At 50.2% G+C, this 24,203-nt stretch overlaps 2 protein-coding genes across 2 annotated transcripts; both read left to right on the forward strand.

Moving 5' to 3' along the window:
* The first annotated feature begins 82 nt into the window (after positions 1 to 82).
* Positions 83 to 5,039, forward strand: LOC117435938 (SUN domain-containing protein 3-like). Its single transcript, XM_034060777.1, has 9 exons — positions 83 to 182; positions 605 to 696; positions 969 to 1,009; positions 1,682 to 1,853; positions 2,225 to 2,309; positions 2,692 to 2,807; positions 3,388 to 3,555; positions 4,067 to 4,153; positions 4,854 to 5,039. The coding sequence occupies exons 1-9, from the start codon at positions 83 to 85 to the stop codon at positions 4,986 to 4,988; spliced, it is 996 nt and encodes a 331-aa protein (XP_033916668.1). The 3' UTR covers positions 4,989 to 5,039.
* A 5,717-nt stretch (positions 5,040 to 10,756) lies between these two features.
* LOC101868351 (SUN domain-containing protein 3-like) lies at positions 10,757 to 15,713 on the forward strand. Its single transcript, XM_034060778.1, has 9 exons — positions 10,757 to 10,856; positions 11,279 to 11,370; positions 11,643 to 11,683; positions 12,356 to 12,527; positions 12,899 to 12,983; positions 13,366 to 13,481; positions 14,062 to 14,229; positions 14,741 to 14,827; positions 15,528 to 15,713. The coding sequence occupies exons 1-9, from the start codon at positions 10,757 to 10,759 to the stop codon at positions 15,660 to 15,662; spliced, it is 996 nt and encodes a 331-aa protein (XP_033916669.1). The 3' UTR covers positions 15,663 to 15,713.
* The last annotated feature ends 8,490 nt before the right edge of the window (positions 15,714 to 24,203 follow it).

The raw sequence follows: 24,203 nt of genomic DNA on the forward strand, positions 1-24,203 counted from the left end.
CTGCTGCTCTCAGGTCTGCTGCTGAACTGCATGGGTGCCACCAGCTTCACTATCCTTTTCCTCTTTGCTGCTCCATAGGAAAATGAAGGCTCTGAAGGCAGTGACCCTGGAGCTGCTGCGTAGGAGAATGAAGGCTCTGAAGGCAGTGACCCTGGTGCTGCTCATCAGTCTGCTCTTGTTCGGTGAGTCTCGGTGGAACTGGGACCTGAGCATGGTGCCTTAGGAGATAGGGCTCCATGTGCTCTGACCGGAGTAGCCCAGCAAAGAGTAGGAAGAAGTGAGAGAGGTGTGCCAGTTCCCCCTGCTTCAGAGGAATGGCTGTGGAGGCAAGGAAGGGCTCAGCCAGTTCTCTTAAGGCGATGGAGAGGCAGTGGCTAACCCCCCCTGTCCCCAGGAGCTGAAAAGCTTCTGCGGGACAAGGAGCATGTTCCATGGGAAGGAATATCTGTGTACTGTGAAGCCCTCTTTCACAACCTTTCTCAAAGACTACAAGAGGAGAAACAACTGTGGCAGCTGGGAGAGCCAGGGAAAGGGAAGCCGATGCATAACCCAGCCTCAGACCAAGTTCTAAGCGTAAGGAGAGTTTTGCTGTGTGTCTTAACAGGCGTTCACCACGTGGGACTGCTGGGTGAAGAAGGCCTCTGGAAGGCTGCAGCAGGATGCCAGGCCTTCACCTCCTCCCCCCCCGAACAGCAGGTGACATTCAGGTTTTTTCAGATCGAGACTGGTTCTACCAGGACGTAACGTACCACACAGTAAAACACTGTGGCTAGGGTTGGGGACAGTTGGCATCCTGGCAGGTCATTCGGGTGAAGGTCAGCTGTACCGAATATCAGTGTCTCCACAGCCAGTGGCACTGCACACGGCTGATAAAAAGAATTATTATGCAGATATGGGCTTGCTTAGGTTCCAGCAAAACACTGGTCTGTTGCGGTTTGTGATGACTGTTCCCTTCATTGTTGTTCCAGGCGCCTTCCGTCCTCTCTGGATGCGACGAGGAGACGTGGAGGTACAGGTTATTTCCTCTCGACTTGAGGGTGATTTAGAGGAGCTCTGCCCCTGGGCCTCAGCAGGACATCGTTTCTGTCCTGCCTCACAGAGACTTCACCTAGCACAGCTTCCTGACCTTCTCCCATTGCCCTTTCATCCTGTCTGTCAAATGGTCACCTATAGCTCCCCACATCCACTAGAGGACTGGGGCCACCCATCCGTCACCCTTTTGCTTGGCCTGGTCTGCTTACAGCAAAGCAGGGGAGAGAGATGCTGTGGAGAGGAACCATCTGGCAGCAGCAGCCACCCTCCCTTGCTCCCTGTGTGTCTTGCAGCTTTCCGTGTTCATGTCTGAGTTGTTCTAGTTAGTATTTTCTATAGGGAATACCACCTGCTCCCCTTCAGATCTGCTCTTGCCTGGCTTTGATAAGACATTGGCACATGTAGTAGGGAACGTGGCAGCTTTGGGCACACTGGAGATGTTCCTCAGTTTCCCCAAATGTTCCCGGGCAGCCAGGAAGCTGCTTCTCAGCCTGAAACTCTAAGCACTTTGGACCAAGCTCTCCCGACTGCTTAAGACATGATTTCCCTGCCAGTCGTTCAGAGCCAGGCTTCTTACCTTGCTCACACCCCCATGGTGTTCGAGAGGCCAGCCACAAGAGTGACAGTCTCTTGTTTCTCGCTTTTCTAGGCCAGCAGCAAACGAAATAGGAGAAGCACTGAGTAGAGCCCAGATCCCCAAAGAACAGCTCCAGATGCTCCAGCAAGAGTTTTATCACCAGCATTACATCACAAGGGATGTCACCGAGCGTGCTCTCCATGAAGCCTTGAAGCAGTCTAAGCTCCCAGGCTTTTCTGGATTGGTAAGGGCATGCTGCAGAAGGCTCTACTCAGAGGTTTCTTTCCTCCCTCCAGACTTTATCCTTCTACAGTTCCCTGTCCTGGCTAGCCAAAAGGCTGGTGTGGCTGGAACAAGTGCTGTGCATGGCCACACCTCCTTTCCTCTCGCTCCACACTTCTGTATGGGGGAAGAGAGCGCCGTGATGGGAGTCCCAGTTGCTGTACTTATACCTTTCTCAGTGTAGAGCAAGCCTGGGAGGTTTCCAGGCAATCTGGGCGTTCCTCACAGCTGAGTTGAACCTCATACACCTTCCCCTTGGCTGGCCTTGCAAGGGAGATGATTGTCCCATTCCTTTTCCTGTTAACAGGCGCTTGCCTTTGTTCTCTTCCCCAGGCTGTTCAAGGGATCATCAATCAAGTCTTGGAGAAGCTGGAAGAAAGCCAAGTCCCAATGACTGATTATGCCCTCAAATCGTCAGGTGCTGTGCCGTTGTACACAGACTGGTTCCAGAGTGCTTCCTGCGCACACTGACAAGATGGGCCTTGGAACGGGCTCAGTGGTAGGAGAGAAAGGGCAAGAAGCCGAGGGCCACATCGTGCCCTAAAAAACGTACCCTCTGACAGACTCTGGAAGCGGCTGGACTCCACCTAAAGAGCAGAAAGCCTAGCTGACATTCCAGCTGACATTACCATAGATTCATGAGTCCCAGCTCTGCTTTCCAGAGGGATCACGCCAGGAAGAAAGAGGGGAATCCCACTGCAGGAAAGAGATGGAGGAGCACTTAACAGCATTTCTCAGGCGAACAGTGCAATATTCCTCCTGACACTGCTCAATGATCGTGCTTATGTTTTCATTTCCAGGGGCTGCTGTCATTCCTGAATACACAAGTCCATCCTACCGGAGTTCGGCATATAAAATCGTGTTGTTTTCCCTGCTATCGCTGGATTATGTGAGATCTCCTGAACTTATTCTTGAGGTAGGAGCACCAAGAAACAGGAAAACGAAAGGCGGGTTTGGGGGTGTGTGGGGGGGTGTTGGAGAATGCAACCATGCTGCTGAGAGTTGCCTTTACCCTTCTCTTTGCTCCTCAAAGCTTTCTTTTCCTGTCACATTCTTGTATGGACTCACTCACTGTCTCCCTGCCGAGTATTTCCTCTCCCAGACTGCCTCAGGTCCTCCATCTGAGCTGCTAGCAGGCAGCCTTGGTCCTGCAGCCTTTGTCTTCCTCGTCCCTGTGCAAACTGTCAGCATGGCTGAGGGCCTGCACTGCTGGAGGGCCCCACTCTGTGTTGTCAAGCTCTCCTGGCACTGATCATGGGAACACACCCAGTTGCGTGCCTTCACAGTGCTTCTACAGTGCTGAAGGGGTCTTGTGACCTGTGGATTCTCACAACTGCTGCTCTGTTTGGTACTGGCAGGGTCTGACCCAAGGCACTAGATGCAGTTCAGAGCAGAGCTGGTGGGCCAGATCAGTTCTTACTTCGTGATGCTCATGGCAGAAACGAAAGCCGGGGCACTCTTCTCCACGTGAACGCAGTTTCTTCTTCTCCTTTCAGAAGGAAAATCATCCAGGAAACTGCTGGCCCTTCCATGGAAGTCAGGGACACGTCCTCATCAAGCTCTCTATGCCAATCATTCCCAGAGCAGTCACCATGGACCATGTCTCAGGGCCACCGCTCCTCAAAAACGGTGTCTCCAGTGCTCCAAAGGACTTTGCTGTCTACGTAAGTGATTTCTCTGAGTGGGGGGCAGAGGGTTGCTCAGCATTTCTAAGCAGGGGGTAAATACGGGTCAGAACCCAGAAGCCTGCGGCTCCCTCTTGCCTTGCAGAAGAACCAGGCTCCTTGGAGTTGCTCCCTTTCCATTGGACTCCTCTTTTGTCCAATATACCACACAAAAGGAGGCTTCTGGGCCAAGACCGTGCTCCAGGAGCCACAGGGAAAATGAGCTGGCACAGTGTCTGCCCCTTGGACCTTCCTGGCTCCCAATGCCAGTGAGCATTGGTGATCCTCAGGGATCATTACCCTGGGAATGTCTGCTCCTTTTCTGACAGCCTACACTCGTTAAGTAGGCAAGTGTGGCAGCACCCTGGCTAGCTTCAGCTTCTCGTCTTTTCCCTGTGATTATCTTCCTTGGGTTATGTAGACGAAATAAATCAGGACTTCACCACCAGAGGTTCAGTCTTCCCATGGTGGACCAGGGCACTCATGTTTTCTCCACCCCATCGTTCCCTAGGCGGTGACGGAAGACCAGGAGGAGCAGCTCCTGGGACTGTTTGTTTTCCTGGCACCACTGAATCCCACTCAGACCTTTCAGCTAAAGGTAGGGGGACAAAGAGGGAGGAGAACGGAGAAGGGATGGGAGGAAAGGAGAGGGGGAGAAATGCTGCTTGCTGGGGAGAAGCTCCCGTGCCCGAGGGCTGAAGCAACGTTCTCCTGGAGAATGCTGTGTGCCGTGCTGTCCCTCCTTCTGCTTTAACCTCCTAATGGCATATGCCTGGAATGCCGTTCTGCTTCCCTTTTGGGTTTACGCTTCAGTGCTGACAACCACCACTGCTGAAGCTGAAATCAGCTTGGCTGTCTGGACTCCAAGTGCCTACACGTGGCCACATCCACTCAGGAAACACTGCTACTGGCCTGCTCATTAAAGACTAGAAATACGGGGCTTTCTGAGGATGCTGTTGTTTCTAGTATCGAGGCCAGCTAGACAGGGAGGCCGTTCTGTGCCATGGCTTTCTAGAGAAGGCATTGAGACATGATAGGGACACCGCTGGGTCTTCTGACAGGGGAAGCATGTGCCCCGAGGTAGGCTAGAAGTATTTGCCAATCCGTTCACTACAATTTCAGGGAGATGCTTGTTCCTTTCCTGTTCTTTTGGCCCAATGAGGTAGAGCGGTGGAAGAATGTCTCGGCCACAACCCTCCCAGGGCAGTCAGGTGTTGAACAAGTCCATTGCTGCAGTGCTAGGTCAGTAGTTGAATGCCAGAGAGGAAAAGACAACTCATCTCTTCTCCTCCTTTCAGAATGAGATCTCTGGGTCTGTGAATTACATCCTGCTGCGAGTGCTGAGCAACTGGGGCCACCCGGACTACACCTGCGTATATCGGTTCAGGGTGCACGGTGATCCTGCCAGCAAGGAGGGGAAGGTGGCACTCTGAGCCGACAACAAAGCTCCTTGGTTGTCATTGAGTGTTCTGCCTGTGATAATAAAGTTCTTTGATTGTCATTGAATGTTTTGCCTCTCATGCTAAGGGATAAGAGAACTCAGGTCCTTCTCTCCAGCCACAAGCTTATGGGAGATTTCCCTGGAGGGAGAGGTGATGGAAAAAACGACTAAGAACCATTTCCTACAGACACATTAGTTTGGGGGTTAAACACACTGAATGTGTGTGCAGTTCAAGGAAAAAAAAGGCTTCCAAGGACTCCAAACAGGCAAGAGGGAACCCCAACATTTACCCTTAAAGACTCCCTAAATCTGTCTGACCCCAGAATAGTCCCTGGGCGCCCAAAATATAGTCCAGGGACCTCCAAATGCCAGCTCAAGCTCTACTAAAATGCCCTCTGGGGACCCAAAATGGCCCAGGGACCCCCCCAGATGGGCCTTAGGGTCCCCCAGATTTACACCCAGGGATCCCCCCAAATCTTTTTGATGCCAAAAGAACCCCTGCAGAATGCCAAAATACAGCCCATGGATCCCAGAATCACCCCAGGGCCTCCACAATGACATCTGCGGACCAAAAATGGCACCAGGGACCCTCAGGTTGCCCCAGAGAAGTGGTAAATGCCCCATCCCTGGCTGTATTCAAGACCAGGTTGGACAGAGCTGTGGGTGACACGGTCTAGTGAGAGATGTCCCTGTTTTCAGGGGAATAGAACTGGATGAGCTTAAGGCCCTTTCCAACCCTAACTACTCTATGATAATACCCCTTGCAGATCCCCCAGAACAGCTCAACGCCCCCAGACAGGCCCCCAGCAACCCTAAAACTCCGCAGGAATCCCACACTCCCCAGAGATCCCCAAACAGGGCAGAGGGGCCTTCCAAAACTCCCCCCTAGAGATCCTTAAATGGCCTCCGGGACCCCAACTGGCCCAGAAGAAATCCAAATGGCCTCCAGAGACTCAAAAGTGGGCCTCAGGGACCCCAAAATCCTTCTGACATTCAAATAATCCCATGAGATGCATCAGCATCCCCCCCTGGGGCCCAAAAAGCTTTTCCATGGACCCCAGAAATGGCCTTCAGGAGACCAAAAATAGCCCAGAGAGATCCCAAAATACAGCTTGGGGACCCTAAGGTTGCCACCGGGGCATCAAAACCCCAAGGGTACCTCTCTAGCACTCCCAAATTCCCTCTAGTGAGACCCCATAATGAGCGTCCTGCACACAGAATGGCTCAAAAAAACAGCCTGAGGATTAAAAATAGCACTCAGACACCCCAAAATCACCCCTAAGGATCCCCAAAATCCTTCTGACTCCAGAATGCAGCTTAAGAAACTGGTCCTCAGGAACCCCTAAATTAACCCTTTCCGATTCCCCTGATCCTTTTGATCCAGATCCTTTTAACCCCTGAGGACGCCCAAGGTGCAGTTCACGGACCCCAAGATTCCCCACATTCCCTCTGGGGACCCAAAATAGCCTCAGCATCCCCCACAGTATAGCTAGAGGACACCAAAACCTGAATCCTCCCCAGGGACTCCCTAAGGGCCCCTCAAACAGGACATCAGGACCCACAAATCTTATCTTGACATTAAAATGGCCCCAGGAACCCAAAACTGGGTTTCAGAGGACCTAAAATGGCCTTTAAAGATGTAAAAATACATCTCAGGTGCACAAAAAAATTAGCATTAGGGTCTCCAAAATGCATTTTGGGGGCCCCAATTTACCCCGGGGACCCCCAAACTCCTTCCGACCACAAAATACAGCTCAGGGACCCCAAAATTTAGCCTTAAGAACTCCCAAATCATTATGAGCCCCAAATAACCCCCAGGGACCCCTAAAACACAGCCCAGGGACACCAGAATCTCCTCCACCTAACAGTTCTGTGCTCCAGAAAATTTGGACATCCCGCTTGTTGTGACAGAGCACCTAGTTTGTACTGGGAGGGGTTAAAGGTATCCATTTTGTACTGGGAGGAGAGAAGGCATTCAATCTGTCCTGGCATCAGGCCAAGTCTGTACTGCGTGGTCTTAAATGGATCTAGTTGGTGTTGGAATAGGCCTCATTCTGTACTGGGAGGGGTCAGGGGATCCAATTTGTATTGGGAATTTGTCTGTTCTGTACTGAGAGAGTACCGGGGGAACCAGCTTGTGCTGGAAGGCTACAAAGGGCTCCAGTTTGTACTGGGAGTGTGTCCATGCTGTAGTGGGTGAGCATAATGGATTCCATATGTACTGGGACAATCTGGAAATGTACTGGGACAATAATCGAAAGGGGTTTCAGGGGCCCAGTTTGTACTGGGAGGAGGTCAGAGGATCTACTTTGTACTGGGAAGTGTGCCAGTCTAAAACTGGAAGGAGATCAGGGGCTTGGAACTGGATGAGCTTTAAGGTTCCTTCCACCCCAAACCATTCCATGATTCTATATTCCATGATTCCCTATTGCTATCACAAGGTAAAAGTTTAACTTACCAGAAGCAGTATAAGGTACTGGTGATTGTATTACTGTTTGTGACAGACGTTTTATTGACACTGGGATTAGGTGTTTCTTGTTAACAGCAAAATGCAGTCACACTCTGAACTGGGTGATGCAACAGGATAGTACTGACAGACACAAAAGCAGTCAATTTATCAGTTCATATACATCAGAAAGTCAGTTAAATCACTTCTGTTTCAGTACAGGACAGGAGCTATGCCAAATAGGATCAGAGGGATGCATTTTAGACATTTGTTTTGCACAGGAATAAGGCATGATCTTTGCAGACTTTATTTCTCTGTTATTCAAGTCCAAATGGCCTCCAGAGACTCAAAAGTGGGCCTCAGGGACCCCCAGAATCCTTCTGACATTCAAATAATGCCATGAGATGCATCAAAATCCCCCCTGGGGCCCAAAAAGCTTTTCCATGGACCCCAGAAATGGCCTTCAGGAGACCAAAAACAGCCCAGAGAGATCCCAAAATACAGCTCGGGGGTCTATCGGGCCTCCTGCAAACTCCTGCCCACTGGAGGCTCCTCTCAGCTCCAGGATAGACTGCGACCGGAGCGACAGCGGGCCCAGGGCTACCTCCTGGCAACAAGTGTGGGAGGCTCGCCGGTTCCGCTATAGCCCGCCCTTGGCTGAGGCGCTGTTTCCTCTCAGCGCCCGCCTTGCCCACCTCCTCAACGGTGACTGTCTGTAGCGGGCGCCCTGACAGGCACCTGGGAGGGCGTTGCCAGGCAACGAGCTGGGCTTCCGGGTTCGGGCCTTCAGCGGGGAGCTGCGGCCCCCAGGCAGGGCCGCGGCCTGAGGACGAGGCGGGTTCCGGCCCTAAGGCGGCGGCTTTTGGCACTGACCGGGTGGACTGGATGCTGCGAGTGGCACTGCGGGCCCTGGAGCCAGCGAGCCAGCGGCATTCCTCCCCTTTCCGCTGTCACAGAGCGCAGCTGGGGAGCGTGAATGAGCTCCTCGCACCCCCACGCCTAGGGGAGCTCTCTGAAGACAAAAAGAAGAGGGAAGGGCCAAAGCTGGGATAGGAAATGTGCCCCCAAAATACAGTGGCCTGTTCCGAGTGATGTTTCTGCATTGAAATCATGGGCAGGAAGGTACCTCAGAGTGCCCATGTGTGAAAATAACCCGCAGTTGACGTGAGCCCTTCTGGAGCATGAGCTGGTTGTACAGGAAGGGATGTGGAGGTGGGCTGGGATGTAGAGCTGGGGCTCACATCCAGCACAGGAGCAAGCAGGCTGTGGCATCTTCATCCCTGGAGATGGTTGCTGGGGACAAATCCCCCCCCCCCCCCAACAGACAGAGGCACCCACCCATGGGGCACGACACCAGGGGACATGCAGCCAGCTCACAGGGACACCAGGAAAACACATACCCCTGGTGTGATCATTTCAGCTTTATTGATGGAGCCAGGGCCCTGGTGCTGTGGTGGCACAGAAACATTGGTGGCCGGAGGGCTCTGCTGCTAACACTGGGCACAGGTCAGCAGCAGGTCCTCTTCAGAGAAAGCAACATGCCTGGGAGCCTTTCCAAAGGGCCTTTGTAGCTGCTGTGAACTGAGGCCCTGTGACAATGATGGTAATGTTGTCATTGTGCAGCTCTGTAGCAATTAATACCCAGAGTTTGGGTATTGCAAAGCGTGCTCAGGGTACAGAGCCAGAGGTCCTAGCTGTCCTGGTGCAAAGTGGGAATGCAAGTGGGAATGCAGAGAGCTGCCACCTCTGATGGGAGGATACGGTCTGGTGTTGGAGGATGTTTTCCCTCGTGCAGAGGAGCAAAACCTGCTCCCGCTCATGTCGGACTTGGCCTCAGAACACAGGGCTGCCTTTCTGTTGTGACGTTGCCTAGTGCCAGTGATGTCACAAAGCACTGTTGGCTTTGAGGCAGACACAGGAGGGTGGAAGATCAGAGTTGTCCCTGTGTCAAGAGACTGCAGCTCTTGAGGGAACAGACTCCACAGTGGTTGGTTTGCTCCTGAGCAAGCAGGATGCCTGTTGTCTGCGCCTCAGTGCAGAAAAAGAGAGTCTCACGGTGGGGCCAAGTTCTGAAAAGGTATGTTTGAAGCCTCTGCAGAATGGGTTATGAGCCTGAGCTTCCCTGGTTCTTGGAAAAACATAAGAGGACTGTTTATTTTTAATGAAGTGCATGCCGTGAGCCTGTTAGAACAAGCAGGAGGACCTTCCATCTTCCAGATCGGTGTGTGCTGTCTCTTGGCACATCAGGCTTCATGGCACATTGGACTAGCCACCAAGATGTTTCCTTGGTATTTCCTGAGTTCCCCGCGTGTCGCGACGCGGGAGTCACGGACAACGCTGAAACGATCAATGTGATCAAGCCAATGCCATTTATTACACAGCATCTATCCTTTTTATACTGTTGTCTGCATCTGCTTACAATAGCTTGGTTTATTATACGTGGATACATACACAGTAACTGGCTCTATTAAGATTTGATACGTAATCAATTGCTTGCTGTATTCGTGGATACATAGTCAGTGTAGTACACAGCAATTAGTATGCAATGGGTTACATTAAGCATATGGGAGCCTAGTCTCTCAAACTTGCTCACAGTTCGCTGTTGTGTCTTAGCACGTTCCAGTTTCTTCTCATCTTGTTTGCACTGTTACTTTTGCTTCTTTACCCGCGGCTTTTTTCCTCCTCGGTTTGTGTCGAGCTCCACGTAGGCGCTTGCTGACTTGGGATCGAGGCCTGCACTCATCATAAACACCATCTTCTAATGCTAAAACATCGGGACGGGGCACAACATGTCCACCGCCTTGCAGCCAGTGCACACGCATGGATTACCAGCATGCTTTTACATTCATCCATCCCTCCATCTTCACCCAGTCTGCATTTGCCAGCACTTATGCAAAGAAAAGGGCCAGTGATAGCCTGGCTGCTAAAGAAATGCCGCTTGAAGGGGAGATACAAAACCCCTCCTGCCTTGTGAGCTCTTGAACTGTCAGGGTATAGGCTGAGCCCTCTCTAGCCCCACAGACACGAATTATGGTCACAGCTTTTGCTGCAACTCCTTCTGCTATTCTGGAGTTAATGCAGAGCCCTTCGTCACTAACCAGACAGTGCCAGTTGCTGTTGTAACCAGATGCCCTGTTGGTGCTGTTGGTGACAACTCAACCACTGATGAGCTTATGCGGGACCAAGGCAATCCTCACACCAGGAATGCTAGGTTCAAGACCTGCCATCCCTACTGCTGCTCTCAGGTCTGCTGCTGAACTGCATGGGTGCCACCAGCTTCACTATCCTTTTCCTCTTTGCTGCTCCATAGGAAAATGAAGGCTCTGAAGGCAGTGACCCTGGAGCTGCTGCGTAGGAGAATGAAGGCTCTGAAGGCAGTGACCCTGGTGCTGCTCATCAGTCTGCTCTTGTTCGGTGAGTCTCGGTGGAACTGGGACCTGAGCATGGTGCCTTAGGAGATAGGGCTCCATGTGCTCTGACCGGAGTAGCCCAGCAAAGAGTAGGAAGAAGTGAGAGAGGTGTGCCAGTTCCCCCTGCTTCAGAGGAATGGCTGTGGAGGCAAGGAAGGGCTCAGCCAGTTCTCTTAAGGCGATGGAGAGGCAGTGGCTAACCCCCCCTGTCCCCAGGAGCTGAAAAGCTTCTGCGGGACAAGGAGCATGTTCCATGGGAAGGAATATCTGTGTACTGTGAAGCCCTCTTTCACAACCTTTCTCAAAGACTACAAGAGGAGAAACAACTGTGGCAGCTGGGAGAGCCAGGGAAAGGGAAGCCGATGCATAACCCAGCCTCAGACCAAGTTCTAAGCGTAAGGAGAGTTTTGCTGTGTGTCTTAACAGGCGTTCACCACGTGGGACTGCTGGGTGAAGAAGGCCTCTGGAAGGCTGCAGCAGGATGCCAGGCCTTCACCTCCTCCCCCCCCGAACAGCAGGTGACATTCAGGTTTTTTCAGATCGAGACTGGTTCTACCAGGACGTAACGTACCACACAGTAAAACACTGTGGCTAGGGTTGGGGACAGTTGGCATCCTGGCAGGTCATTCGGGTGAAGGTCAGCTGTACCGAATATCAGTGTCTCCACAGCCAGTGGCACTGCACACGGCTGATAAAAAGAATTATTATGCAGATATGGGCTTGCTTAGGTTCCAGCAAAACACTGGTCTGTTGCGGTTTGTGATGACTGTTCCCTTCATTGTTGTTCCAGGCGCCTTCCGTCCTCTCTGGATGCGACGAGGAGACGTGGAGGTACAGGTTATTTCCTCTCGACTTGAGGGTGATTTAGAGGAGCTCTGCCCCTGGGCCTCAGCAGGACATCGTTTCTGTCCTGCCTCACAGAGACTTCACCTAGCACAGCTTCCTGACCTTCTCCCATTGCCCTTTCATCCTGTCTGTCAAATGGTCACCTATAGCTCCCCACATCCACTAGAGGACTGGGGCCACCCATCCGTCACCCTTTTGCTTGGCCTGGTCTGCTTACAGCAAAGCAGGGGAGAGAGATGCTGTGGAGAGGAACCATCTGGCAGCAGCAGCCACCCTCCCTTGCTCCCTGTGTGTCTTGCAGCTTTCCGTGTTCATGTCTGAGTTGTTCTAGTTAGTATTTTCTATAGGGAATACCACCTGCTCCCCTTCAGATCTGCTCTTGCCTGGCTTTGATAAGACATTGGCACATGTAGTAGGGAACGTGGCAGCTTTGGGCACACTGGAGATGTTCCTCAGTTTCCCCAAATGTTCCCGGGCAGCCAGGAAGCTGCTTCTCAGCCTGAAACTCTAAGCACTTTGGACCAAGCTCTCCCGACTGCTTAAGACATGATTTCCCTGCCAGTCGTTCAGAGCCAGGCTTCTTACCTTGCTCACACCCCCATGGTGTTCGAGAGGCCAGCCACAAGAGTGACAGTCTCTTGTTTCTCGCTTTTCTAGGCCAGCAGCAAACGAAATAGGAGAAGCACTGAGTAGAGCCCAGATCCCCAAAGAACAGCTCCAGATGCTCCAGCAAGAGTTTTATCACCAGCATTACATCACAAGGGATGTCACCGAGCGTGCTCTCCATGAAGCCTTGAAGCAGTCTAAGCTCCCAGGCTTTTCTGGATTGGTAAGGGCATGCTGCAGAAGGCTCTACTCAGAGGTTTCTTTCCTCCCTCCAGACTTTATCCTTCTACAGTTCCCTGTCCTGGCTAGCCAAAAGGCTGGTGTGGCTGGAACAATTGCTGTGCATGGCCACACCTCCTTTCCTCTCGCTCCACACTTCTGTATGGGGGAAGAGAGCGCCGTGATGGGAGTCCCAGTTGCTGTACTTATACCTTTCTCAGTGTAGAGCAAGCCTGGGAGGTTTCCAGGCAATCTGGGCGTTCCTCACAGCTGAGTTGAACCTCATACACCTTCCCCTTGGCTGGCCTTGCAAGGGAGATGATTGTCCCATTCCTTTTCCTGTTAACAGGCGCTTGCCTTTGTTCTCTTCCCCAGGCTGTTCAAGGGATCATCAATCAAGTCTTGGAGAAGCTGGAAGAAAGCCAAGTCCCAATGACTGATTATGCCCTCAAATCGTCAGGTGCTGTGCCGTTGTACACAGACTGGTTCCAGAGTGCTTCCTGCGCACACTGACAAGATGGGCCTTGGAACGGGCTCAGTGGTAGGAGAGAAAGGGCAAGAAGCCGAGGGCCACATCGTGCCCTAAAAAACGTACCCTCTGACAGACTCTGGAAGCGGCTGGACTCCACCTAAAGAGCAGAAAGCCTAGCTGACATTCCAGCTGACATTACCATAGATTCATGAGTCCCAGCTCTGCTTTCCAGAGGGATCACGCCAGGAAGAAAGAGGGGAATCCCACTGCAGGAAAGAGATGGAGGAGCACTTAACAGCATTTCTCAGGCGAACAGTGCAATATTCCTCCTGACACTGCTCAATGATCGTGCTTATGTTTTCATTTCCAGGGGCTGCTGTCATTCCTGAATACACAAGTCCATCCTACCGGAGTTCGGCATATAAAATCGTGTTGTTTTCCCTGCTATCGCTGGATTATGTGAGATCTCCTGAACTTATTCTTGAGGTAGGAGCACCAAGAAACAGGAAAACGAAAGGCGGGTTTGGGGGTGTGTGGGGGGGTGTTGGAGAATGCAACCATGCTGCTGAGAGTTGCCTTTACCCTTCTCTTTGCTCCTCAAAGCTTTCTTTTCCTGTCACATTCTTGTATGGACTCACTCACTGTCTCCCTGCCGAGTATTTCCTCTCCCAGACTGCCTCAGGTCCTCCATCTGAGCTGCTAGCAGGCAGCCTTGGTCCTGCAGCCTTTGTCTTCCTCGTCCCTGTGCAAACTGTCAGCATGGCTGAGGGCCTGCACTGCTGGAGGGCCCCACTCTGTGTTGTCAAGCTCTCCTGGCACTGATCATGGGAACACACCCAGTTGCGTGCCTTCACAGTGCTTCTACAGTGCTGAAGGGGTCTTGTGACCTGTGGATTCTCACAACTGCTGCTCTGTTTGGTACTGGCAGGGTCTGACCCAAGGCACTAGATGCAGTTCAGAGCAGAGCTGGTGGGCCAGATCAGTTCTTACTTCGTGATGCTCATGGCAGAAACGAAAGCCGGGGCACTCTTCTCCACGTGAACGCAGTTTCTTCTTCTCCTTTCAGAAGGAAAATCATCCAGGAAACTGCTGGCCCTTCCATGGAAGTCAGGGACACGTCCTCATCAAGCTCTCTATGCCAATCATTCCCAGAGCAGTCACCATGGACCATGTCTCAGGGCCACCGCTCCTCAAAAACGGTGTCTCCAGTGCTCCAAAGGACTTTGCTGTCTACGTAAGTGATTTCTCTGAGTGGGGGGCAGAGGGTTGCTCAGCATTTCTAAGCAGGGGGTAAATACGGGTCAGAACCCAGAAGCCTGCGGCTCCCTCTTGCCTTGCAGAAGAACCAGGCTCCTTGGAGTTGCTCCCTTTCCATTGGACTCCTCTTTTGTCCAATATACCACACAAAAGGAGACTTCTGGGCCAAGACCGTGCTCCAGGAGCCACAGGGAAAATGAGCTGGCACAGTGTCTGCCCCTTGGACCTTCCTGGCTCCCAATGCCAGTGAGCATTGGTGATCCTCAGGGATCATTACCCTGGGAATGTCTGCTCCTTTTCTGACAGCCTACACTCGTTAAGTAGGCAAGTGTGGCAGCACCCTGGCTAGCTTCAGCTTCTCGTCTTTTCCCTGTGATTATCTTCCTTGGGTTATGTAGACGAAATAAATCAGGACTTCACCACCAGAGGTTCAGTCTTCCCATGGTGGACCAGGGCACTCATGTTTTCTCCACCCCATCGTTCCCTAGGCGGTGACGGAAGACCAGGAGGAGCAGCTCCTGGGACTGTTTGTTTTCCTGGCACCACTGAATCCCACTCAGACCTTTCAGCTAAAGGTAGGGGGACAAAGAGGGAGGAGAACGGAGAAGGGATGGGAGGAAAGGAGAGGGGGAGAAATGCTGCTTGCTGGGGAGAAGCTCCCGTGCCCGAGGGCTGAAGCAACGTTCTCCTGGAGAATGCTGTGTGCCGTGCTGTCCCTCCTTCTGCTTTAACCTCCTAATGGCATATGCCTGGAATGCCGTTCTGCTTCCCTTTTGGGTTTACGCTTCAGTGCTGACAACCACCACTGCTGAAGCTGAAATCAGCTTGGCTGTCTGGACTCCAAGTGCCTACACGTGGCCACATCCACTCAGGAAACACTGCTACTGGCCTGCTCATTAAAGACTAGAAATACGGGGCTTTCTGAGGATGCTGTTGTTTCTAGTATCGAGGCCAGCTAGACAGGGAGGCCGTTCTGTGCCATGGCTTTCTAGAGAAGGCATTGAGACATGATAGGGACACCGCTGGGTCTTCTGACAGGGGAAGCATGTGCCCCGAGGTAGGCTAGAAGTATTTGCCAATCCGTTCACTACAATTTCAGGGAGATGCTTGTTCCTTTCCTGTTCTTTTGGCCCAATGAGGTAGAGCGGTGGAAGAATGTCTCGGCCACAACCCTCCCAGGGCAGTCAGGTGTTGAACAAGTCCATTGCTGCAGTGCTAGGTCAGTAGTTGAATGCCAGAGAGGAAAAGACAACTCATCTCTTCTCCTCCTTTCAGAATGAGATCTCTGGGTCTGTGAATTACATCCTGCTGCGAGTGCTGAGCAACTGGGGCCACCCGGACTACACCTGCGTATATCGGTTCAGGGTGCACGGTGATCCTGCCAGCAAGGAGGGGAAGGTGGCACTCTGAGCCGACAACAAAGCTCCTTGGTTGTCATTGAGTGTTCTGCCTGTGATAATAAAGTTCTTTGATTGTCATTGAATGTTTTGCCTCTCATGCTAAGGGATAAGAGAACTCAGGTCCTTCTCTCCAGCCACAAGCTTATGGGAGATTTCCCTGGAGGGAGAGGTGATGGAAAAAACGACTAAGAACCATTTCCTACAGACACATTAGTTTGGGGGTTAAACACACTGAATGTGTGTGCAGTTCAAGGAAAAAAAGGCTTCCAAGGACTCCAAACAGGCAAGAGGGAACCCCAACATTTACCCTTAAAGACTCCCTAAATCTGTCTGACCCCAGAATAGTCCCTGGGCGCCCAAAATATAGTCCAGGGACCTCCAAATGCCAGCTCAAGCTCTACTAAAATGCCCTCTGGGGACCCAAAATGGCCCAGGGACCCCCCCAGATGGGCCTTAGGGTCCCCCAGATTTACACCCAGGGATCCCCCCAAATCTTTTTGATGCCAAAAGAACCCCTGCAGAATGCCAAAATACAGCCCATGGATCCCAGAATCACCCCAGGGCCTCCACAATGACATCTGCGGACCAAAAATGGCACCAGGGACCCTCAGGTTGCCCCAGAGAAGTGGTAAATGCCCCATCCCTGGCTGTATTCAAGACCAGGTTGGACAGAGCTGTGGGTGACACGGTCTAGTGAGAGATGTCCCTGTTTTCAGGGGAATAGAACTGGATGAGCTTAAGGCCCTTTCCAACCCTAACTACTCTATGATAATACCCCTTGCAGATCCCCCAGAACAGCTCAACGCCCCCAGACAGGCCCCCAGCAACCCTAAAACTCCGCAGGAATCCCACACTCCCCAGAGATCCCCAAACAGGGCAGAGGGGCCTTCCAAAACTCCCCCCTAGAGATCCTTAAATGGCCTCCGGGACCCCAACTGGCCCAGAAGAAATCCAAATGGCCTCCAGAGACTCAAAAGTGGGCCTCAGGGACCCCAAAATCCTTCTGACATTCAAATAATCCCATGAGATGCATCAGCATCCCCCCCTGGGGCCCAAAAAGCTTTTCCATGGACCCCAGAAATGGCCTTCAGGAGACCAAAAATAGCCCAGAGAGATCCCAAAATACAGCTTGGGGACCCTAAGGTTGCCACCGGGGCATCAAAACCCCAAGGGTACCTCTCTAGCACTCCCAAATTCCCTCTAGTGAGACCCCATAATGAGCGTCCTGCACACAGAATGGCTCAAAAAAACAGCCTGAGGATTAAAAATAGCACTCAGACACCCCAAAATCACCCCTAAGGATCCCCAAAATCCTTCTGACTCCAGAATGCAGCTTAAGAAACTGGTCCTCAGGAACCCCTAAATTAACCCTTTCCGATTCCCCTGATCCTTTTGATCCAGATCCTTTTAACCCCTGAGGACGCCCAAGGTGCAGTTCACGGACCCCAAGATTCCCCACATTCCCTCTGGGGACCCAAAATAGCCTCAGCATCCCCCACAGTATAGCTAGAGGACACCAAAACCTGAATCCTCCCCAGGGACTCCCTAAGGGCCCCTCAAACAGGACATCAGGACCCACAAATCTTATCTTGACATTAAAATGGCCCCAGGAACCCAAAACTGGGTTTCAGAGGACCTAAAATGGCCTTTAAAGATGTAAAAATACATCTCAGGTGCACAAAAAAATTAGCATTAGGGTCTCCAAAATGCATTTTGGGGGCCCCAATTTACCCCGGGGACCCCCAAACTCCTTCCGACCACAAAATACAGCTCAGGGACCCCAAAATTTAGCCTTAAGAACTCCCAAATCATTATGAGCCCCAAATAACCCCCAGGGACCCCTAAAACACAGCCCAGGGACACCAGAATCTCCTCCACCTAACAGTTCTGTGCTCCAGAAAATTTGGACATCCCGCTTGTTGTGACAGAGCACCTAGTTTGTACTGGGAGGGGTTAAAGGTATCCATTTTGTACTGGGAGGAGAGAAGGCATTCAATCTGTCCTGGCATCAGGCCAAGTCTGTACTGCGTGGTCTTAAATGGATCTAGTTGGTGTTGGAATAGGCCTCATTCTGTACTGGGAGGGGTCAGGGGATCCAATTTGTATTGGGAATTTGTCTGTTCTGTACTGAGAGAGTACCGGGGGAACCAGCTTGTGCTGGAAGGCTACAAAGGGCTCCAGTTTGTACTGGGAGTGTGTCCATGCTGTAGTGGGTGAGCATAATGGATTCCATATGTACTGGGACAATCTGGAAATGTACTGGGACAATAATCGAAAGGGGTTTCAGGGGCCCAGTTTGTACTGGGAGGAGGTCAGAGGATCTACTTTGTACTGGGAAGTGTGCCAGTCTAAAACTGGAAGGAGATCAGGGGCTTGGAACTGGATGAGCTTTAAGGTTCCTTCCACCCCAAACCATTCCATGATTCTATATTCCATGATTCCCTATTGCTATCACAAGGTAAAAGTTTAACTTACCAGAAGCAGTATAAGGTACTGGTGATTGTATTACTGTTTGTGACAGACGTTTTATTGACACTGGGATTAGGTGTTTCTTGTTAACAGCAAAATGCAGTCACACTCTGAACTGGGTGATGCAACAGGATAGTACTGACAGACACAAAAGCAGTCAATTTATCAGTTCATATACATCAGAAAGTCAGTTAAATCACTTCTGTTTCAGTACAGGACAGGAGCTATGCCAAATAGGATCAGAGAGATGCATTTTAGACATTTGTTTTGCACAGGAATAAGACATGATCTTTGCAGACTTTATTTCTCTGTTATTCAAGTGATGGCCATCTTTTTTAGATGCTGGAGGTTGGAAAGGACAGAAAGAGGTGATCTTCATTCTCTGTGTTACCAACTTGCCATCTGGGCTTGGGAAATACCAGACTGAAATACTGGTGCTAAGACCAAACCAGTGTGTTTGGGAATGCCACTGCTGGGCATTATGATTTATGACCTCATCCTTGTCACCAGTGCAGGCTCATGCTGCAGTACAGTACTCATCTCAGCTGCAATCTCATCTTGGCTCACAAGAGACAAAGCTTCACAGAAGGGTCACGGTCCCTATGGAGCCGTGGTCTGGTTCTGCTCAAGGGGCAAGTGGGTGAAGGCAGACCTCTGGTCTGCTGTGAGGTGGTTTGTGCCATCTCATTTTCTTTACCGAGCTGAATTCTGCAAGCAGGCTAATAAACCCAAGCTCCTCTCTCTTGCCTCAGAGAACCTCTGTCTGAAATACAAAGGTAACGCTGAAACTTGAGCACAGATTTTACCAATGAACAGAGTTACAAAGCAAACAGTTACCATTTCTGAGTTACCTGGTGACCACCACTGGAAATCTGCACTTAATCGCTGCCAATTCACACCGGAAAAAGCATTTCTTTTAATAGTAATACTCAAGGTCTGCTACTACTCAGAAGAGCAATCCATCTCCCAAATCCCTGTCTCAGACATACTGGAACTTAAGGCCGTGGGATCGGTTGTTACCATGTGCTACTATATTGTCCTGATAGTGGTCACACTAAAGAAGCCAAATGTTACTGTCATGGTACTGTAATTTATTTTGACTTTTTTTTAAAAAACCCTTTTCATTTAAGAAATTTTTGGGGAATTACCTCTGTGTCTTATCCTTTATATAAAAAGGATATACTTGGATGCAGTTCTCAACCGTAAGAAGGAGCATTATGATGAAAGTTGATATCAAATGAGACCTGGCCTTCTAAATCCAGTTTTTGGGGAATAGTGGTTTGCTCAGTTTTAATTTATATCTCAGCTTGTCCTAATAAGCAGAGCTGTACTTTTGTGTCTCACTTCAGGCACACATTCCTCATATATGCAAATGATTCAAAGGACTGGTGCACACAGCAGCGTAACACATCAGAAGCAGTCTTACACCCCTGGCAAATGTCTTCCCAGGCTCACAAAAGCATGTCTCGTGTTTGGCAGTATTAATCTCATACGACATTTAGGTAAGCTCTAACTCTTCAGTAAACACCGTTTTCGACTCATGGCTGTGGTCCAAATTCTGCCCTCGGATACGCATCTCCAGTTCTTTATGCATTGATTCTAGAGGAGCTGAAGTGCAGTTGTTTGGGCATTGTGTGTAGTCCTCTGCAGGGATGAGTGGGACCAGTGACTGTATCCTCCTGTCTGAGATTAAAATGAATGTACTGCAGATTGGAGGTAATTCACAGAAAAGAGTTGTCTTCATAAGGTCTTGCTCAGTTTCTTTTTTTTATTGTAGAGATTTTACATAGAAGTAAAGCTGTCAACTTCATGATCCCTTAAACAAAGACATTGGAGGAAAGAGGAATGAACTTTCTCAAGTACAACAGATCTTTAATGTAGAAAGATCTGCAGTCTTGGGTGACATAGTTTTGTGTGAGGTGTCCCTGCCCATGGTACGGGGGTTGGAACTGGATGATCTTAAGGGCCTTTCCAACCCTAACTATTCTACGATTCTATGATTCTATGTCTAACCCAAACTTCCCCTGTTTCAGTTTGAGCCCATCACCTCTTGTTCTATTGCTACAGTCCCTGATGAAGAATCACTCTCCAGCATCCTTGTAGCCCTCTTCAGATGCTGGAAGTTGCTCCAAGGTCTCCACGCAGCCTTCTCTTCTCCAGGCTGAACAGTCCCAACTTTCTCAGCCTGTCTTCATATGGGAGGTGCTCCAGCCCCTGATCATCCTTGTGGCCTCCTCTGGAATTGCTTCAACAGAACAGCTCTATGTCCTTCTTATACTGAGGACACCAGAACTGCACACAGTGACACAAGTGGCGTCTCATGAGAGGAGAGCAGAGGGGCAGGATCACCTCCTGAACTGGTGTTTTCTTTGGATATAGTCTGACAAAAAGAAAGCCCAGAAGCAGTGAGAGGCAGCACAGAGCAACAAATCAACACAGAAAAAAACCTGAAGCCTTCCAGAAAAGGAAATAGTAGCATAAATTAAGTGCCCTTTCCGTATGAGGCATCTTTGTAACTGCTGGATAGTGAACTCGGAAACAGATCGTACTTTCTGCAGTTCTGTTCTTCTATCTCTCTGGCAATGTTTTCTGCTGTCATTTCATTTATACTTTGCCAGTTTACCTTGGCTCCGCTGCGAGAAGTGAACTGAGGAATATGAGAGAAGGTCTTACGTATTTCAAGCTACTGTCCAAAATTGCAGGCTGCACTGCAATGGGTTATGTGAAACTCACTCACTGAGTTGGTTTATTTCCAGTCCACAGCCAATTCACCAGATACAATAAAACATAATAACAGAAGAGGTGCAACCTCATAAAAGATTAAGAGGCTGTGAATGAAGATGCAGGGTGAGTTAAGGACCTCCTGGGTACCTCCCCACAGTTTATATACTGGGCTTGACGTGCTGTGATATGGAATACGCCTTTGGCTAGTTTGTGTCCGGTGTCCTAGGTCTTTTTCGTCCCGGCCAAAAAGATGGACTCATCACCAGCACCTGCAGTACCGAACAATGGCCGTAGGAGCGGCTCCCGGAGCACCCCCCGCACCCCGCCATCACAACTACCTGCAATACTGAGTTCTGACCACATGATGGCAGCAGGGAGCAGCTCCCGGCGTCACAGCGCACCCCGCTCATCACTACCACCTGCAGTACCTCACTCTGGCCACATGCTGGCAGCAGCTACCACTCCCCCCCCCCTCCCCCGCACCCTCCATCTGCTGTACCGAGTTTTAGGGGGGTATTCTCCCTCTCGCCCCAACCCTCGCAGACCCAAAATCATGTGTTTTTTGCTCTGGGTGTCTGTGGGTCACTTTGTGGTGTCTATGGGTTTCTGTAGGTCACTATGGTGTGTCCACGGGTCTCTAAGTGTTGCTGTGGGGTGTCTGCAGGTCTCTCTGGGACCTTATATGATGTCTATAGGGAGTCTATGAATCTCGGGGTCCTATAAGGGATCGGGAAAGGAGGGTCCAGGGGTTGCTCTGGGTCGCTATGGGGTATCTAGGAAAAAAAAAATGTTACTAAAAGTGACTAAACCAAATTGGAAGAAAACTGAGTGAAAAGTCAGTAAAAAGTCGATAAAAAGTTAATAAAGTGATTAAAAAGTGAATGAAAATGAACAAAAGTGAATCAGCCTGAATGAAACTCGAATAAAGTGAATAAAAATGAAAGCAAATAAAAAAGTCAGCTGGTTTTGGGGTACTTACGTGCACCAACAAGAAGGAGGTGTGGCAGAAGGGCCAGGAGATGGATAAGGAGCTGCTGAGGAAACTCAGTGGGGAAAAGGAAGCTTATAAAAGGTGGAAGCAAGGACAGGCAGCCTGGGAAGAATACAGGGATGTTGTCAGGGAAGCTAGGGAACAGATGTCTTGGATTCAGCAGTAGCAGTTGTTTTTCTCCTTCTTAATAGCTGGTGCAGTGCTGTGGTTTTGATTTTCAGCCTGGGAACAGCACTGATAACACCAATGTTTTTAGTTGTTGCTCAGTAATGTTTAGTCTGACCAAGGGCTTTGTGAGTCTCATTCTCTACCAGGGAGGAGGGGAAGCCAGGAGGAAGCAGAGACAGGACACCTGATCCAAACTAACCAAAGAGGTATTCCATACCATAGCACGTCATGCCCAGTATATAAACTGGGGGCAGTTATCCAGAAAGGTTAGATCACTGCTCGGGTTGGGCTGGGTAGGTTGGCAGGTGGTGAGCGGTTGTATTCTTTTCTCTTGTTATTTCCCTTATCATTATTAATATTGGTGGTAGCAGTAGTGATTTGTGTTATACCTTAGTTACTGGACTGTTCTTATCTCAACCCGTGGGAGTTACATTCTTTTGATTCTCCTCCCTATCGCTCTGGAAGTGAGCAGAGAGGGAGGAAGGGAGGGGAGTGAGTGAGCGAGCAGCTGCGTGGCTGAGTTGCCGAATGAGCTTAAACCACAACACCAGGTCAGGAAAGCTAAGGCACATTTAGGACTCAATCTGACCAGGGATGTGAAAGATAACAGGAAGGGATTCTATAGGTATGTAGCAAACAAAAGACAGACCAGGGACAATGTGAGCCCTCTCTGAAAGCTATCAGGAAAACTGGATTTGGAGAAGGCTGAGGTTCTTAATGACTTCTTTGCCTCAGTCTGCACCGGCAAATGCTCTGACCACACAGCCCAAGTCTTGGAAGGGAGATGCAGGGACTGTGAGAATGAAGACCTTAGGTACACCTTATTTTGGTTTTGGAACTGATCCTGCTCAACATCTTTGTTGGCAACATGGACAATGGGATTGATGCACCCTCAGGAAGTTTGCTGATGACACCAAGCTGTGTAGGTCAGTTGATACGCTGGAGGGAAGGAATGCCATTGAGAGGGACCTTGACATGCTTGAGAGTTGGGCTGATGCCAGCCTTACAAAGTTCAGACAATTCAAGTGCAGGGTCCTACATGTGGGTTGAGGCAATCGCAGGCACAGCTACAGGTTGGGCAGAAAAAAGATTCAGAGCAGCCCCACAGAGAAGGACTTGGGGGTGTTGGTTGATGAGAAATTGACCATGAGCCAGCTTCAGTGTGTGCTTGGGCCCAGAAACCACCTGTGTGCTGGGCTGCAGCAACAGGAATGTGGCCAGCAGGTCAAAGGAGGTGGTCCTGCTCTGCTCTGCTCTCGTGAGACCTCACTTGGAGTATTGCGTGCAGCTCTGGTGTCCTCAACATGAGAAGAACATGGAACTGTTGGAGCAAGTCCAGAGGAGGCCACAAGGATGATCAGGGGCTGGAGCACCTCCTGTATGAAGACAGGCTGAGAAAGTTGGGGCTGTTCAGCCTGGAGAAGGAATGATGGGTTTGAACTGAAACAGGGGAAGTTCAAGTCAGCTATAAGGAATAAGTTCTTTACTGTGAAGGTGGTGAGGCACTGGCACAGGGTACTCAAAGAAGTGGTAAATGCTCCACTTCTGGCAGTGTTCAAGGCCAGGTTGGACAGAGCCTTGGGTGACATGGTTTAGTGGGAGGTGTCCGTGCCCATGGCAGGGGGTTGGAACTGGATGATCTTTATTTTTCAGGAATACCTTAACTGCTTGCTTTTCTTTCAGTGTGGCACTGATGGCCAAAATTCCTGATTATTCCTAATATAAGCATATAATCTCTGGCCACATTTGGAAGTCAAAGCAAGTAATTTTTCTTCAGTGATGAATAAATTGGAAGAAGAGACTTGTGTCTTGATGCCTCCTCAGGGAGAAGCATTTTGCTCCATGTTGGCTACCACAAGAACTAAAAAAGGGAGGCTGCTCTGAAGTTTTGCTGATGTTTTACACAGAATCATAGCTAATTTTCAGTACAAAAGGAAGAGAGGAAGGAAACTTAAACTGAGTGAATTAGAGTGGTTTGGGTTTCAGGTTTGGCCTAAACTGCAGATCAAGCCTGCTGCAGTGTATTTTATTTTACAGTATTTTTTCATTTACTAATCATTATGATCAGGAAAGGATCTCACCTTCTGTCTGACTTTGAAGAAAAGTTTGTCTGTACAACAAAGATGCTCTAGATTAGCTGTAATTAGACATCTCTGCATTGGAAAGGTCCTTATTGAAAGGCATCAGAGAGACAAGAAA

Source organism: Melopsittacus undulatus, chromosome 3, assembly GCF_012275295.1.
Source record: "Melopsittacus undulatus isolate bMelUnd1 chromosome 3, bMelUnd1.mat.Z, whole genome shotgun sequence".
Lineage (NCBI taxonomy): Eukaryota > Metazoa > Chordata > Aves > Psittaciformes > Psittaculidae > Melopsittacus > Melopsittacus undulatus.